Source organism: Felis catus, chromosome C2 (assembly GCF_018350175.1).
Source record: "Felis catus isolate Fca126 chromosome C2, F.catus_Fca126_mat1.0, whole genome shotgun sequence".
NCBI classification, from domain to species: Eukaryota; Metazoa; Chordata; class Mammalia; order Carnivora; family Felidae; genus Felis; species Felis catus.
In genome coordinates this window covers 60,240,627-60,259,184 of record NC_058376.1, presented here as the reverse complement: position 1 = coordinate 60,259,184, position 18,558 = coordinate 60,240,627, and the positions used below count along the sequence as shown (strand labels likewise).

The 18,558-nt window shown below is 35.3% G+C and overlaps 1 protein-coding gene and 1 pseudogene across 2 annotated transcripts in view; one reads left to right on the top strand and one right to left on the bottom strand.

Moving 5' to 3' along the window:
- The window catches only part of GRAMD1C (GRAM domain containing 1C), a 103,323-nt gene that overhangs the window by 12,453 nt on the left and 72,312 nt on the right, over positions 1 to 18,558 (bottom strand). For both annotated transcript variants that reach the window (XM_003991642.6, XM_019839738.3), the window contains 5 exons: positions 16,289 to 16,451; positions 9,186 to 9,323; positions 3,294 to 3,412; positions 1,573 to 1,715; positions 677 to 780 (listed from right to left, as the gene is read on the bottom strand). In XM_003991642.6, coding sequence (XP_003991691.2) covers positions 677 to 780; positions 1,573 to 1,715; positions 3,294 to 3,412; positions 9,186 to 9,323; positions 16,289 to 16,451 — 667 coding nt within the window. The remainder of the gene's footprint in view (positions 1 to 676; positions 781 to 1,572; positions 1,716 to 3,293; positions 3,413 to 9,185; positions 9,324 to 16,288; positions 16,452 to 18,558) is intronic.
- On the top strand, positions 12,254 to 12,404 carry LOC111556483 (annotated as a pseudogene).

Below are 18,558 nucleotides of genomic sequence, written 5' to 3'. Positions count from 1 at the left end.
AAACTAGATAATCAAGCCTTACTTTACCCTGAGCTGACTGACCCCAGCTTTTCTTTAACCAGAATTATGTTTATGTATATATATATTTTTTTCTCATGTTTTATTTTAAGGAATATCCAAACAGAACTATATCACTTCCCCAGTCTAGTCCCTACCTCCACCAAATCCATACACATACGTGTTACCATTGCTAAGTGGGCCTGCATAAACCCAAGGAAGCTGCATTGATAAGGATTGCGGGGTAGAGGTGGGGCCACCAAGGAACACCAAGTGCATATTTGTGGTAAGTTATGCAGTTTCTCACTAGTCAGCCTTCTTGGCTCCTTGCAGGGAGTGACAGCTCCTCACTGTGTGATCTTGGACAAGTCACTTAACCTCTCTCTCTGTTTCAATATTTATTCTTTAGTAAAATGGAAAAAAAAATAATAGTACCTACTGCACAGTATTGTAATAGGTTGATATTTATAAAGCATGCAGAACATGTCGGGCATATAATAAGCATAATATGAATGTTTGTTAGACCAATGAAAATTAAAGTTTCCAAATTCCAAGTCGGGTAGTTAGGATCACTTCAGTGGGAGTCAATTCAACGTCATCTGCTGTGAATCCAAATGAGGTTATCAATCTGTTTTGTTAATATCTTTACAAAAATAGATAAACTAAGAAATTTACAAACCAAGCTGTCTGAAATAGTCCTCCAATGAACTCCAGGAATTCTTTTCAATTAGAGATTTGATAATGGCCCATGGTTGTTTTCTGTATTTCACATCTGTAGACACTCTAATAAAATACGGAGGAAAAAAGTTTATTTAAAGGATAGAATTTAGTTCTATTATAGTTGTATTTATAATCTAAATGTAAGATATGTCCACTGGAAAGCCAAAGGACTCAAAGTCATTAAGACTATGAAAGAAAATTTATGCACTGATAACAACTTTTTAGAAAATTACTATATGCTGCTAATAATTTCATGAAATTTTCCTTCTAAGTACTTGGCATTTTATTTTTTCCTTTCTCTAGCCCTGAATTTTCTTTACTTAAACAGCAATAAAGGCTCAAAATAAATTCTAAGTTTTCTAAATGCCTTGTATAAAAAAATCTCTAGTGGTCATAAATTAGGTAAAAGTAACTACATTAACTAAGACCAGGCAAAGCACATGGTGGCACATCACTATCTTTAATACACCAACATTTCTTATTTCCATTGCAGCAATGTGCTCACCATGTGCTCCTCAAGAATTCACAGCTGCCTTGACATAAAACAGGGTCCTGTGACTAGTTTTGGCCACTGGACGGTGAACACAGTTCTAGAACTCTCTTTTCCTGTAGCAACTGAAACAACACATATTCTGGATGGTGCAGCTACAGAATGTCAAAGTGTTCATCAGTTTGTGGCCTTGAGTAAGGAGGTCCACCCCTCTGCTGACCACTGGTGGTCATATAATTTGAGCAAGAAATAAAGCTTGGTTGTCTAAGGCTACTGCTAAGATTTTAGGATTGACATGTTCCAGAATAAAATCTCACCTATCCTGACTAATATTTCATTTACGATATTCATTTACGATAGCTCACCTCAGCCGGCATTTCTGTTTTGAGGATCGGATGATATGGTATCTGTTCAGGGTATAGAAGTAATCATGGTAGGGAACATCATGTGTCAGTACTTCTGAATCTACCAAATAAAATTGTGCTTCCCGACTTTCTTTATACAGTGTCTGTCAAAATAAGATTAAACATTTTTTTTGCATGTTCAAGTTTAATATATCAAATTCCTTGCCAATTTAGAACACATATACTAAAATTACAAAAGACATGAGAAGCCTATATACAAACCCAGAAGAGCCTTCGTGTTGGCTATGCAATCTATGAATTGAGAAGATGGGACCTGCAGAAAGAGTATTTGTTGCCTGTCATTTCATTGTACCATTATTTTTTCCTTCTTTTAGGTATGAGGAGGAGAGTCTCTCAAGTATGTCATTAGTTTATAAAAATTTTTAAATGTTCCTGATAGGGGAACAATTTAAAATTCAAACTGGATGAAGCAAAGACCCACCCCAAAATTCATAAAAATTTAACAATCACCCTTCACCAAAAAAGTGAAGGAAGCTTGGGGCACCTGGGTGGCTCAGTTAGGTGTCCGACTTCAGTTAGGTGTCATGATCTCGTGGTTCTTGGGTTCGAGCCCCGCATCAGGCTCTTTGCCGACAGCTTAAATCCTGGAGCATTCTTTGGATTCTGTGTCTACCTCTCTCTCTGCCCCTCCCCCTCTCATGCTCTGTCTCTATCTCTCAAAAATAAATAAAAATGTTAAAAAAAATTTTTTTTCAATGAAGAAAGGGGACAACCAAAGAAAACACTGCCTACCTTAACAGGATTTGGAGTGGTTACTGGTCAAACCTTCCTCATTTTAACCATACCCTTTCAACCTATCCTGTAACATTATCAAAGATTCTCCAATGTCAAAATACCAAACTCTTCTTAAATAAGTCCTTTTAAACACCGGACAAAAACCGTAATAGCATAACTAGTTCAAATGTTAAGATATTTTCTAACTATTTGCAGAGCAGATACACTATACCTCAACATAAATTGGTCAAACACAAACTCTACTATAAAGACAGTGCCACACTGGCCAGAGTAGAGCACTGAATATCTTATCATCTCTTCCCATACATCACAGCACCCCTCTAGTTATTTGGCTATAACTCTTGGCATGATCCCGTATATTGGATTCCAGTAGTGTTCTTTATTAAACCATTTATTATGGAAAAGTTAAAACATACACACGAGTAGAAATGAGGTATAATGAACCCTCATAAACTCAACAGCCAGCTTCAACAACGTTAACTCTTGCCCAGTCCTGCTTCATCTGTACCCCATCCCCACATTCCCTCCCTCTACCACCATGCTCTCCCTGGCTAGATTACTTTTAAAGGATACCCCAGATATCAGAATAATTTTATTCATAAATATTCCAGTGTATCTCTTTATTTCTTCAGTGTGTCTCTTTAAAAGATATTCTTTTCTTTAAAATACAGCTACAATACCATTAATATATGTAAAAAATTAGTAATTCCTTAAATCTCCTAAATATATTTTTAGTTGGTTTGTTTGAATTAGGGTTGGTTGATTTGGTTGATATGCCTCTTCAGTCTTTTTTAATCTGTAATAGTTTCTCCTCCCTTTTGTTTTGCCATTTATTTCTTAAAATTGTCTTGTTAACTGGGGACAATGACAGGTTTCTCTCTTCCCACATATATGATTCTTTTGGAATACTGATGGAGGAAACATACCTGCTTTTCAGTGGCAGTGGTGCACTTTCCAGTAAGTGGATTATTAAGGATTATAGTGTAGGTCATGGTTCTCAGTTGATCACCTCCAGGTTCTATTTTCCAAGGGGTGGACACTACATCTAATCACAGCAAACGTAAAGAGTTGGTTCTAAAACTCTGAAGAGTATGACTTGAAATGGAATCAGAGGTAGGGCTTTTTTTTAAGTATAATTAACATACAGTGTTGTATTAGTTTCAGGTGTACAAAAAAATGACTTAACAGTTCTATACTTTACCCAGTGCTCATCATGGTAAATGTACTCTTAATCCCCTTCACCTATTTCACCCATCCCCCCAAACACCTCCCCTCCAGTTACCACCAGCTTGTTCTCTGTATTTGAGTCTGGGGTTTTATTTGTCTTTTTGTTTTCTCTTTTGTTTTCTTAAATTCCACATATGAGTGAGATCATATGGTATTTGCCTTTCTCTGTCTTATTTCACTTTGCACTAATACCTTCCAGGTTCATCCATGTTGTTGGAAAGGGCAAAATCCCATTCCTTTTTTTATGGATGGGCAATATTCCATTACACACACACACACACACACACACACACACACACACACACACACACGTACGTATACATACACACACACAGACACACCAACACCATCATCACCTCTTCTTTATCCATTCATCTGTTGATGGGACACCTTGGCTGCTTCCAGATCTTTGCTATTGTAAATAATGCTGCAATAAACACGGGGGTGCATATATCTTTTTGAATTGATGTTTTCATTTTCTTTGGGTAAAAATCCAGTAGTGGAATTACTGAATCAATGGTAATTCTATTTTTAATTTTTTGAGGAACCTCCATACTGTTTTACATAGTGGCTGTGCCAGTTTGCACTCCCCCCAACAGTGCACGAGGGTTCCTTTTTCTCCACATCTTCAACAACACTTGTTATTCCTTGTGTTTTTGATTCCAGCCATTCTGATAGGTGTGTGGGGTATTTCACTGTGGTTTTGATTTGCATTTCCCCAATGATTAATGGAAAGAAGTAGTTTTTAATTATTTAAATTTTTATTTTTGACCAGTCCTAATATCCTTTTGACAGTGTTATCATTTTAACATTAAAGAATAGTAAAATTAAATGTAAGGCCCTCTTCTTGTATGTGACATATTCCCCATCTTTGATCCATTTACTTCTAAATTGTTGTCTATCAACACACTTTCTTTCTTTTCTTTAGAAAAGAAAATTAAAAGTTGTTTCATCTGTAGGCTTCATTTTAAAGTCCCCAGTACCTGTGAACAGAAATATTGGCACCAACCTTATTAAACACAAACAGAACAACACTTTAACATTCCCATCATTGAGGACAAAACCTTGAAAGACATTTGCCATTATGCAACAATAAGACCTTGATCCCAACTTGTGGAAAAATCATGTAATGAGAAATCATGTAATGTTAATGGCTTCTCTGTCAAAATCTTTAATCAAGAAGGGGGCTATGAAATGTAATGACATAGCCTTTTCCAAGTTGAGAAAGCTATAGGATAATCTCTGTATTAATGGCAAGATCTTGTTAAAAATTCTCTCTTTGGGGCGTCTGGGTGGCTCAGTTCAGGGGTGGCCAACTTCGGCTCAGGTCATGATCTCATGGTTCATGAGTTCAAGCCCGGCGTCGGGCTCTGTGCTGACAGCTCAGAAGCCTGGAGCCTGATTCAGATTCTGTGTCTCCTTCTCACTCTGCCCCTCCCCGACTCACACTCTATCTCTCTCTCTCAAAAATAAATAAACATTTAAAAAAATGAAATAATATATATAAATATATAACTCTTCTTATTTTCCTAATAACTACACAGTGAGTAAAAATAACTTTGAAGAGAAATATGTTTTTAGAACATAGCCCAGGTCATTTAACAAGGCAAAGACTACATAGGTATAGGTAATGGCATCGTGAACTCTTTTGCAAAGATCTGACTAAATCACCTAATGCTGTTCACACAAATGGACTTAGGCAATTAGTATACTTGACTGCTATTTGTCAACATCTTAAAATACAGAAGACTTATCTAATCTATCAACCATCACCAAAAAATGAAGCAAAGCTTTGTGATATAGACAATTTTACTCAACTTCTTTCATATAGCTAGGCCTTGAGATTTTTTGCGGGACCCTGAAGCTGCATTTTGAGTATGTGGAAAAAAATCTTACAACTAAACTAAAAAGGCAGTATCACAAACTATAGAATCTACCCCACAGAATTATATATATATAGTTATTTAGTTATTTTTAATAATCTCTACACCCAACATGGAGCTTGAACTCATGACCCCGAGATCAAAAGTTGCATGCTCTTCCAACTGAGCCAGCCAGGCATCCCTACCATACAGAATTTGCTGTAAAAAATAATTTATTTAATTGTCCATGAAAGAAGATACAAAATTTATTCTAAAATACTTTTCAAGCAATTATTTTGGTCCTATGTCAGTCTGTTTCAAAAAAATTATACAAATAATCCATTGTTAATTAGCAACATAATTTTAAGGTATCATTGGATTCTGCTATAAAATTGCACACTACTCAACAAAAAAACTATTAACAAGGGTAAAAGTATGTCTTCCACTTGTATTGTAACCAATGTTACCAACAATCCTACTGAATCATGTACGAGAACATCATATAATTAACAACATTTTGGACTAGTCAAGCCCCCCAATACCTAAGTAAAGCTCATCATGATATAAAAAATCAGGGATGAAATTATTTTTAAAATACAACAATGTACAAAGGACACATCAGCCACTTGATATACTGAATTAAAGTAATAAAAAGCAGGATCTGCAGAATCCTTTATGAATCCTTTGATGTAATAAAGTTTTAAAATTGGCAAATCTTCATTCCATTAGGATGGCTGTTATCACAAAGACTGAAAATAACAAGTGCTGGCAAGGATATGGAGAAATTGGAACCTTTATGCATTGCTGGGGAGAATGTAAAATGATGCAGCCATTCTGGGGGGAATGTAAAATGATGTAGCCATTATGGAAAACAGTATGGCCATTCCTCAAAAAGCAACCATAGAGTTACCTAAGGATCCAGTAAGTCCACTTCTACATATACACCCAAAGGAATTGAAAACAGGGACTCAAACAGATATTTGTATATCAGTGTTCACAGCAGTATTACTCACAATAACTAAAAAGTAGAAACAACTCAAAACTCCATCAATGGATATGAATGGATACACAAAATATGTATATACATAGAATGGAATGATATCCAGCCTTAAAAAGGAATGAAATTCTGACACATGCTACAAGGATAAACCCTGAAGACACACTAAGTGAAATAAGCCAGACACAAAGGGACAAATATTGTATGATTCCACTTATTTGAGGTACCTAAAGTAGTCAAATTCGTAAAGACAGAAAGTAGAATGGTGGTCATTAGCAGTTGGGAGAAGGAGGAATAGAGACTTATTTTTTAATAAGTACAGAGTTGAAGTTTGGGAAGATGAAAAAGTTCTGAAGATGGATGGTTTTGATGATTATACAATGTCAATGTGCTTAATGCTACTGAAACGAACACTTAAAAATGGTTAAAATGGTATATGTTATGTTATATACATTTTACCACCACAACAAAAAAATGGTCAATTTTGGGAATGGCTATATGGGTTTTATTATACTATTCATGCAACTTTTCTGAAAGTTTATAATTTTCAAAATTAAAAAGTGGAATAAAAAGACTTAAAACTGAGTTTTGAATTACAAAAGCAGTGTCATACAACTGCTAACAAAGATTTAAAAGAACACCTATTTACAAGCTCCCTAATTAAAAAAAAAGATCAAGTAGTGCTGAAATTTTAGTTTAGTGCCGAAATTAAATTCATAAATAATTGACTATACAAAATCTTTTCATGAAAAAAGAAATACTTCTTAGTATTTTTAAAAAGAAGCCTTTGAAACCTATTCTCAAGAAATAGAACTTTGATTACCAGGTAACAACTTCAGAAGATAGCAGAATGGTGTACAGTAAGCAGATTCTCTTTGGGGGCAAAACTTCTGATGAATTGTAGGTCTAAACAGCACCATTCCTATTACTGTCTATACTTGTAATTAGCCAGAAGCTTTTGCTTCCAAAAGCCATTTATAACATCAGATAGCAAACACAGTCATCCATACTGAAGCTAGATAAATATCAGACACCTGGTATAGTTGTGAGTCAAAGAACAAACTTCATTTAGTACCAGCATGGAATAACATACTAGTTCCTCAGGGGTCTTTGCAGCCATAAACATGACAGGGCAATATCAACAAGCATCATCTTAGAAAATTAAGAAAAATAACATATCCAACTATTTTGAAATATCAAGTTCTCCAGGTAGACATAAATAGCAAGAAAATACAAAACAGATTTTGAAGAGATATAGTTAAATATAAGCTACTGCATGAAGAGGAAAATTTATATTCCTCAGATATTCCACATTTTTAAAACTAGAAGAACAGAAAAAAATGATTTTTTAAACAGAGAGTTCTTAATTACAAGACTCAATTGCTATCAATTAGAAATCACTTTGCTATACTACTCTGAATAAGAATAAATTATTTTTTGTATCTAGAATCCATATCAATGATATAATCTATGAATACATAGAAGTTTCAAATAAAAGAATAATATCTAATGGTTAATAAAGTGGCTCAATTATAAACTATATTTAAAACTGACTGTAGAATAACTTTCTCTTTGACTATGTCAAATGATTAAACTTACATGAATCTCTGCTGCTGCTGTTTTATAATGTTTTATAGCAATCTAAACCATGTGCTCCCAAGGTTTATAAAATATTTTTGAATATTTAGGATAAATTCAGTTTCAAACTATAAGCTTATTTGAGATGTTTAGCAAAATAGAACTTTTAACACATAATCAGTGCAATCCTTTTTATGAGTCTAACTAATTTCCTAACTGGAATATTTTTTTTTTTTGGTATTTTCATTGAGATATACCATAACCATTGCAATCTCAAGTGTACGTCTAGCTCCATGAATTTACACAAAGAAAACACACATGTGTACCAGATCAAGATAGACTTTACCAACATCCCAAAAGTTCCCTCCCACTCTTTACCTGCCCAATTCTCCACACAGCAAATACTATGCTGATTCTATGTCCATAAATTAGTTGTGCTTGTTTTTGAACTTTATATAAGGAAATCAAAGTATGTACTCTTCTGTGTCTGGCTTCTTTTGCTTAACATTATATCTGTGAGATTTACTGATACTGTTACAAGTAGCAACGATTTGTTGTTTTTTTTTTGTTTTGTTTTGTTTTTTTCATTGCTAGTATAGTAATCTTTTGTGTGAACATACACAATTTGTCTATCCATTCTATTATCCATACCCACCATATATTACTGGTGGGTATCTGGGCTGTTTTGTTTTGTGACCATTATTAATAATGCTGCTATGAACACTGTAGTACATGTCATTCAGAATACACATACCTACTAGTAGAATTGGTGAGTCATAGAGAATTTTTATGTTCAGCTTACTGCCAAACCATTTTGCAAAGTGATTGTACCAATTTACACCCTACTAGAATCCAATTGTTCTGCAATAGAATCCTTTTAAATTAGGTTCAAATAACTGAACTGGTACATTAATAAATATATAGGGTTTTAGTTTTCAAAGGGTTTGAACCTCATTGTAGGTAGGATCTGACTAATTGAACAATTACACTGCTCACATGTAAATTTAACCAAAACGCTTAAATATTAGTTTATCTATCACCAAAATAAAATCAGAGTCTAATTTTCCCCCTGACAACATAAATTAATTTATATAGGCTTAACTCTTAAAGGATAATAAAATTCTCCCAAATTTATCATTAAACACAAAACCAACCTATTATATTTCTAGAATCGGCAAATCTCTGCATGAAGCGTGAACTGGTGAAGAGCAATTCAAACATTCTCTCAGCACTGATATGAAAAACACGGTTGATATAAAGTCTTCCATGAAGATCTTTCTCAGGCATATTTTCTGGGGAAACAACAGCAAAAGGAAACAACAACAACAAAAAACACAGGACTGAAAGGGAAGAAACTAAAGAATGGTAATTTCAAGATTTCGTTTTTGTTTGTTTTGGCACAAAATGGTTTTTAAATGTGATTACAATGATCAGCACATTCCAAAACACTATTAAAACTCTAAATTGGCATTATATACATATGTACTGTATATAATTATACGTAATATATATTTAATTAAACCATATATGATCAATATTTCAGTCATCAAAACCCTAAAGATATAAAAATATTTAACCTGAATGATATCAAACTCTTGTACTACATCACTCAAAAGAATACTTCAAAAATGATAAGGTTAATACTGGGATATATAGGGATGTATCTACCACAGCAATTAGCAGGTCCTATTTCTGAATGGTCATACATTCAATAGATATTAAGTCATGAGTGGCTCTAATATCTGCTGCACTCACCAACTTGGTAGCCTGAATAACGTTTCAAACCTGACTTAAAGCCACCTGCCCCAAGACAAGACTTATCGTATTCACAACCTATTCTCAATACCATACGTTAAAAGAACTAAGAAATCCTTCTGAAAAGTATTCTTCAAAGCTAAGTAGAGCCCAGTGGAATATTTAATTTTTCTGGGAACCTCATAATGATGATGATGTTGAAAACTACCAGTAGCAAATGAAGATGCAATATCTGCTCACCTCTCCTCATATTCCCTGGAAACATTGTATAGAGTAGCCCATGCTTATATGGTGCTTACCATATATCAGGCATTGTACTAAGCACCTTACAAGTACCCATTCATCTTATCCTCGCAGCAATCCTGTGAGATGAGTGGTATTATCATCACCTTCATTGTATAGATGAGGAAACTGAGGCAATGAGAGAGAATTGCCAAAGCTCCATGGCTAGTGAGTGACTGAAATGGAATTTGAATTCACTACAGCTCCAGGGCAACACAAACTTAACCTCTATTTTATTGTCAGGAGTTTAACTTAAAAGAATCAAAAAGGAAATTAAAAAAAAAAAAAAAGACAGCTAGGAATAAGAATCTGATAAAAGGGGGCGCCTGGGTGGCGCAGTCGGTTAAGCGTCCGACTTCAGCCAGATCACGATCTCGCGGTCTGTGAGTTCGAGCCCCGCGTCAGGCTCTGGGCTGATGGCCTGGAGCCTGTTTCCGATTCTGTGTCTCCCTCTCTCTGCCCCTCCCCCGTTCATGCTCTGTGTCTCTCTGTCCCAAAAATAAATAAACGTTGAAAAAAAAATTAAAAAAAAAAAAAAAAGAATCCGATAAAGGAAATAGAGTAAAGCAATCCAATATGAAATGTTAATGATTTCAGGACTAGGATTATTTATTATTTCAAGGATTACGCTCCATCAATACAGAATAAAAACTGTGACAAAAGCCCCCCATATTACAGATATCATGCTCTGACAACTGTCTGTGTAGGCCATCTGTCAATATTAAGCCATGGGAAGCAATCCGGTCAAGCAAAAGGCAGTAGTTTAAGAATCAGAAAAACTTTTCTAGTTCTGCCTTCACCCCAACTATTCCTTTTTCTCCCTCATCAAATGATTTGTGTTTCTCTATTTTGCTACAGGTGCAAAGAACTTAGGGATATCAGACGGATATTGATTTACCTTCTCCCTGCAACAATACTTTGTGTAGGCAAAAGCTAGTCACAGAAATTTCAAATAATGGCTCCTTCCATAGAGAAATAAATCACTGAAACTAGGTAATATGCTAAGGTTTTCTGAGATAACTTCCCAATTAGGCTTGAGAAATAGCTTTTTCTGAAATAGAATGTATGTTCATTGAAAAAATTACTGATATATTCACAAAGAAAACAAACAAGTATAGATGATTCTATTAATCTTGTTCATTTCCTTTATGAACTTATCCTGAATTGTAATTATTATCTTTACTGGCCTGTTGACTTGTTTATTGCCTCTCTCCTGCATAAGACTCTAAGTTCCATCTGAGTAGGGGCTATGTCAATTTTAAACACCTATATACATTATGTATTTGGCACATAAAAGTGTTAAATAACTATTTCTGAATGAATGAGTACTGAAAGTGCTTTAAAAAAAGTATCTTACGGTCAATTTTTATTTATAGGACTTCCATTTTGCAACCATATTTTTTAACTTTTTATTTTGGAATAATTTTAGATTTACAATCAATGAAGCTCGGTGTTATTGTTACCCTTTTCCAGTAATGTCCTTTTTTTGTACAAAGATCCAATCCAAAATACCACACTGGGGGCGCCTGGGTGGCTCGGTCGGTTAAGCATCTGACTTCAGCTCAGGTCATGATCTCACGTCCGTGAGTTCGAGCCCTGCGTCGGGCTCTGTGCTGACTGCTCAGAGCCTGGAGCCTGTTTCGGATTCTGTGTCTCCCTCTCTCTCTGCCCCTCCCCTGTTCATGCTCTCTCTCTCTCTCTGTCCCAAAAATAAATAAACATTAAAAAAAAAATTAAAAAAAAAAACAAAAACAAAAACAAAATACCACACTGCATTTCATTGTTTTATCTCCCTTATCTCCTCCAGTTGTGATAGTCCCTCACTCTTTCCTTGTTTTTTAATGGCCTTACACACTTGAAGAACTCTGGTCAGGTATTTTGTAGAATGTCCTTCAATTTGGGTTCATCTGTTTTTTCATGATTGTACTGGGGTTGTGGATTTGGCGAAGAACACCCACAAAGGTGAAGTCCCCTTCTCATCAAACTCAGGGGATCCAGGGTATCAGCATGAGTTATGATAATGGTAACCTTGGTCATTTGGTTACGGTGGTGTCTGGCAGGCTCCTCCTCTGTAAAGTTACCATTTTTACCTTTCCATATTCTGTTTGTTAGAAATGTGTCACTAAGCTCAGCCCATGCTCAAGGGAAAGAGAATTAAGCTCCACTTTCTAGAAGCGGGAGTATGATCGCTTCTCGGCCTTTTGGCTAAGATCAAGTGTAGAAGGGGGAGTATGTATGTATATTATTTGAAACGCTGTAAGGAAGGCTGGTGTTTTGTCCCCCATTTACATATTTATTTGATTATTTGTATCAGTATGGACTCGTGAATAGTTATTTTATACTTTAGGTTATAATCCAATACTATCATTATATATTTTGTTGCTCAATTTTTTTTTTTTTTTTACTTTGGCCATTAGGAGCTCTTTCAGGTTGACTCCTATGCCCTTTTGATACACCTCTTTTTTTTTGAAGCATTTCTTTACTTCTGGCCCTACAAGAAACTCCAGCCTCATTTTGCATATTCCCCACCTCAGCCCTAGAAGCAGTCATTTCTCTAAGGAACTCTTAAACTGTAATTTTTCAAAAGTAAGTTTCCTATTCACATTTATGAAGGAAACAAACTATACTCACATAAATATTACATTTTCATATTTCATTTAAACTCAATTAGTTGATCAATTATTCTATATTATGACTGACAAAATGGAATTTGTGGTATTACTATTAGAAATTAATAATACCTTTTGTATGGAAATTAATTCAAGGAAGTAAGAACCTGAAATAAACTATTTCCATCTGGGATTATTTATGTATGACATTCACAGTACTTTAAAGCCTCCTATCCAAGTAAGATCACCAGTGATATTGCTGTGACATATGAAGCTAGCAAGTGGTACTTCAAGTAGGGAAGGGAAGAGCGCTCAACCTGAGAGCAGGTTACTATTTCCAATAAAGAAGAAACATCTCTTGAATTGAAAATATTCAAACCTATCAGTTTGAAAGTAGCCAGTGGAAAGGATGGGAAAAGTGAGTCAGATAAATAAATATGAGAGGGACATGGGCATGAATGGAACTAAAACCCTATGTGGACAGTGTTTTGAGAGTTCACGAAAAATGTACCAGATAGGTATGCAAGACAAGCAGATTTGGAGTTTAATTAAGTAACTAAGGACGCACAATTTGTTCTATCCTGTATCTTCTTAAAAACTGGTGACCTGCTGTCTTCTTGACATAGTTTGAGGGCTTTCTTTACATGTGAAAAACCAAGTTCAATTTGAGAGTGTTGTTTAAAAACCTGCCTCAGGTAACTATGTCAGGGTTACCTGGTTTAGTCTCATGGTGCTTCCCTGATGTGCTAGACTATTTCATGGCTTTTTCTCTGCTTTCCCCAGAGGCTTACTTGTCCTCACCTTTATTAATTAGCATCACCTGATATCTGATTCCTATTTTTCTTTGCATGAGTTTCCAATTCATCTTGGTCTGTCAGCTGTAGATGATGGATTCTAATTTTGTTATTCTTATGTGCCCCTCCCCCAGCCTAATCTTTGCCTCACTGAGCTTCCATTCTCAACATAGGTGACTTTGGTTAGGGCACCCTATCACACCAAGTTCCGATCTAAGCAATTAAAACTAAACTTAATTCTGTCATGACACAGCCCTGGTATCTCATGACATCAGCCAGTTTGTCAGCTTCCACTCAAGGCTCTACCTCCTGGGGCAGATGTTTCACAGACTATCCGTGACACGCATAGAGCAGGGCAGGTGAAAGAAGTAAACCCTGATAGCAACAGAAATGTTATTTTAGCCAAAAATACAGCCACAATTTCATTATACTTGTAGATGTGGATACATTGTGTCAACTCATCTTCATCTGCCAGGAAACTCCTAGCATCTTCTCAAATTCTCTGCACTCCTACCCAAAACTGAGCATGTAGTTAATAAGCTGCAGAAAGCCTATCAGCAACAGCACTCTACATAAACAAGGTTCTTCTACAGCTTATTCTATGAAATATTATATATCAAATTTTCAAGTTCATATATGGCTTAACAGATTAAAACACAATGCTCAGCATTTTGTTCAGGAGGTGGCAGCCCAGAACCCATTTCTGGAAGTACAGAAATATCCCTAAAAAGGCTCCCTTCAATCTTGGTGGGTGGCCTACCATAGCATAAGAACATTAAAAAAAGAACGAGTCAAAGCAGATTCTAGGCTAACTTTTCCTATATGGGCTTCAGTTAAACTCCACATCAAAGGGAGCACACTAGTTTCAGGCCCCTCTGTAAGATATCTCATGAGGATACATGAGTCTAGAAGGAGTCTCTCCTTCAAAATGGTACTCTCCCAAAGATTACAATCTGTAGGTGGCAGAAGAGAGAAAAAAAGGAAATCCTCTCATTTTCTCACTCAGACTGCTTACAATGGTAGATCAAAATACTATGATTTTAAATAAGATGATGTTTGGTTTAGAATACTCTGCCATCTACCTAACTCTCCCTAAACCCACACACACATTTCCTGGGATGGTTTTCTTCTTTTGACCTTTCTTATTTTCCCCCCTTCACTGATTTCAAGTATCTTCATAAGGTCACAACTTCCAGAAAATAAAAAATAGATTCCTTATAATAGCTACTTATGATAAGCCTGAAATTTTGAAATCTACTTAGGGGAAGCAACAGAAGTACTTGATTTGTTATCTAATAAGGAAAAAGTCATTACATGCACCTTAAAGAAAACCTCCACAAAAGAAGGTTAAATGTTACATGTAAAGTCTTACTGCTGTAAAACCAGTCTTTAAAGGGACATCAGCAAGAAGGAAATGTGACCAGGGCTAACATGCAATACAGCAACTACACTGCCGTTATTCTTTATTTCTAGATATGAACACAACTTCTATGAGATATATTATCCCTTATGTAACTTATCATTAATGTTAATTTTTTAGGACCAATAAGGAAGCTTCTTTTTGAGGACCATTCTTATAAAAGAGCAGGTGAGAAAGAAGAGGGGGAAAAATTGTTTTGGTGTCACTTACCTATCTGGCCACCGGGTGCCAGAGTAGGTCTTCCTAAAGTCAGAGGTTCAGTCAGGCAGATTACTAATTCATACACACTGCAGCACACCAGAGCATGAATGGTAAGGACACTAAGAGAGTCTAGTCATTCATGGAGCTCAATCCTCTTAAAAAAAAACTCTCAACTATGTTTTTAAAAGAACTCTATGATTTTTAGGAACTACTGAATTTTTATTTACATTTTCAAGATCATGGATTTAGTTTTCATTAAAGATACTTACTACAGTATTCCCAAACCAAAGTCTAACTTGATTTGGATTTGGTTTTCAGAGATTGGGTCTTGGTTTGCTTTTGGATTTGGATTTGATTTTAGATTTGACTTGGATTTAGTTTTGGTTTTCATGGATTTGTTTTTCACTTACAGTAAAAGACTTCAGGAGATCCCATACCAGGTCTAATCTGAATAGTAACTGAACTAGCAAATACAGTCATGTCCTACAGATCGAAACCACTATAATGTCCCCATTCCCAATATTCTGAGCATTGCCAGATAGAAAGCAAATACAGTAAAATCCACTGGCTTTGTACCCTTTCCTGAAAGTGGAAAGTAGCCACTACTCGGTATCTTTCCCAATGTCTCCCCACTGACTTCAGATGTCAACAATCTTACAGTGAAAAAAAAAAAAGAAAGATTCCTTAAAATGCCCACTTAGTAAGTATGACAAGCCCCAGGTTTTCAGTATTAACTTAGAGAAAGTAGAACATGATTTTCTATAAAATTTCCTTTAAGCAGCTGGGTTTTATTTTTATTATATTCTCTACTTTTGCATCTCTCTCTTTTTCCTTTTTTTTTTTTTTTTTTTTTTTTTTGGTAGTCAAAAGAAAGTACAATTATGGTGTCTGTAACACCATGCAGATTTTTATTCCGGTTTGCTTTTCCATTGCTACTGCTCCATCTCCATTGACTTCCGGCTTGGAATTTTAATAGCTAAATGTGATGGAAATCCTCACAACCCAGGCTTCTGAAAAGTGGAGATGGGTTAGATCTGGCAGCTTCTTTCCCCTATTTTCTATCAACTCCCACCATTCCTTTGGTTTTTTATAGAGTGAGAATGTGAATAAATTCTCAAACTGCACTTACCCAATACAAAGATAAACATTAAGAGACATAACTGAAATGTTATTAAAATTTATAAGAAATTCTTTACCTTCATCAACAGAATCTGAAGTGCTGCTTTTGTCCAGAGAAAGATATTCATTTTTATTCAAGTCCAGTGATTTTGATGGCACTCTACTTAACCTCTTCTCTGAAGTTAGTAAAGGACTCTTTTTGATCTGTTTCTCACTTGGGGGTTCCTCTTTCCCTAACCCCTAAAAGGAAAACAATCCAGTTTAAAAAACAGATTATTGGCTTAGATTTTAAAGTGAGATCTTTAATAATAAAGACTCTTGGAAATACAGCTCTTTGGAAAATGTGTTTGTTATGTTTGCATCACATTTCCAATACAGTCCATAAATATTGGTAAACAATAATATATGATAATATATTCTGAAATCATCTTCTGACACAGTACTGAACAATAAATTTAAGAAGAACATCATATAAGAACTCACAGTCAACATCATGTGAATCACTTGAGCAGAAGGGAAAGGGGAGCAGAGAACAACAATAATAGAGCAGTAGATTCTTTAAAGTGGGCAAGGGAGAGAGGAGTCAACCCGATTAGTGTCCCCAGACAATACCTGCCCCATCATCTCAAGGAAGAGAACTCCCCCATTCTCAAGACCAGTAACTACAGGGGAAAGAGAAAGCAAATAAAGAGAATAAGAGTCACATAAGAGTACAGTGGAGGAAAGAGGTTCAACAGGAAACAATTTCACACACAGTTGGCACAATTTCACACAGTTGGCTTTGCTGTTAAAGAACTAAGGGACTGGGCATTAAAATATATTCCATATATGATGCTATCTATACTTTCTGAGAATGGTTTAATCAAGAGATGTCGTTTCTATAATAAATTTAATGTTAGGCATTAAAGTATGAATGCTATTGCTATGTTATTATCCAAGTAGAATAGTATTAAAATTAGGTTTAATAGACCAGCATAAAAAATATCAACTACATAGCAAAGTACTTTCTTGCATTGAAAGAAGCATATCTGTAATCCTTACACTTCCTGCCCCAGATCTTTGAGTAGCAGTGAAACTCCAGGGAGGATACGGGTTTCTATTGGCCACTCAGAGAACAGAATAACAACTGGGACCCAGGACACAATTTGTGAAAGGATTAAACTACCCTCATCAGAGAACTCATTCTTCAAGCAGAGATTACTTGACTTATTTGGGAGTTCCACACTGCAAAGCAACATGCCTACTTAGCTGATCCAGAGCCTCTTTAGCAGATGCTGAGTAAGTTTACACACATATTTCTCCTGTTCTTTCTAATTAAGGTATGGCTCCTATTATAAGGAATATAGACAAATACTTGTAGGAAAAGTAACAGTCACTATCTTTTCGTGGTTGACATTTGAACAGTTTTTATTTGTGTTCTTTTCTATATTTCCTGAATTTTTACAAAGAATATTAATTTTATAACTTAAGAAAGACCTATTTCATCTTAGAAAAAAATGTTATTTCTCACTTTTTGTTATTTCCAACTTTCTTACAAGTAAAAAGGAAACAAAGTTAGTGACACATGATATTTGTTGCCATATGAGAATCTATCTCATCATACTGTTCTTGAATGCAAAAAAAAAAAAAAAAAAAAGGACTGAACTATATTGTATCCCATAACCTGAAAATGACAATGAATGTATGACCAATCTTAAAACATTGAAATCTTCCTCTACATTCCATTCCCTTTTCTTAAATGAAATATGACCTCCCTCAGGGACAAAACTAGAAGAAAGAACCAATGGATTAACTATTCTAAGAGTGGGTACAGAAGACAATGTCAAGAAGGTTGTAAGAAAGACTCAAGATTAGTAATTTTGAGAATCCAATCCTCAAAGTCAGACTTTTATAAAAGGATCAGGAGACTGCAAGAGACCTCCTGTCCTGTTACCTCCCCAAATTTGAGTGGTTTGGTTTTCTCCATGAGAACATACAAAAAGATTAGCATCCAGAATCACCTCCCTTACTACAGTAGTAAGTTCCTAAGGGTCTCTATATAAATAGTTTTACAAGAAATCCACAACACAAAATCTGACTGAAATAGATGAATGATGCCCAAAACAAGGTGATAACTTGGTGGCCTTTACACATTCTATTCAAAGTTTTCCCAAATTTATTCACAGGAGATGCTGAGAGCTCCATGGGAGAAATTAGAAAAGGCCCATTGCTGGCCACATGTAGATTCACCCTCAATTATAATAGCTTATGGTTATTGAATACTTAATGTGTAATAGGGATTGTTTAATGCAATTTCACATATATTAATTCATGTCATCCTTATAAAAAAAAAACCCTGTGGAGTATT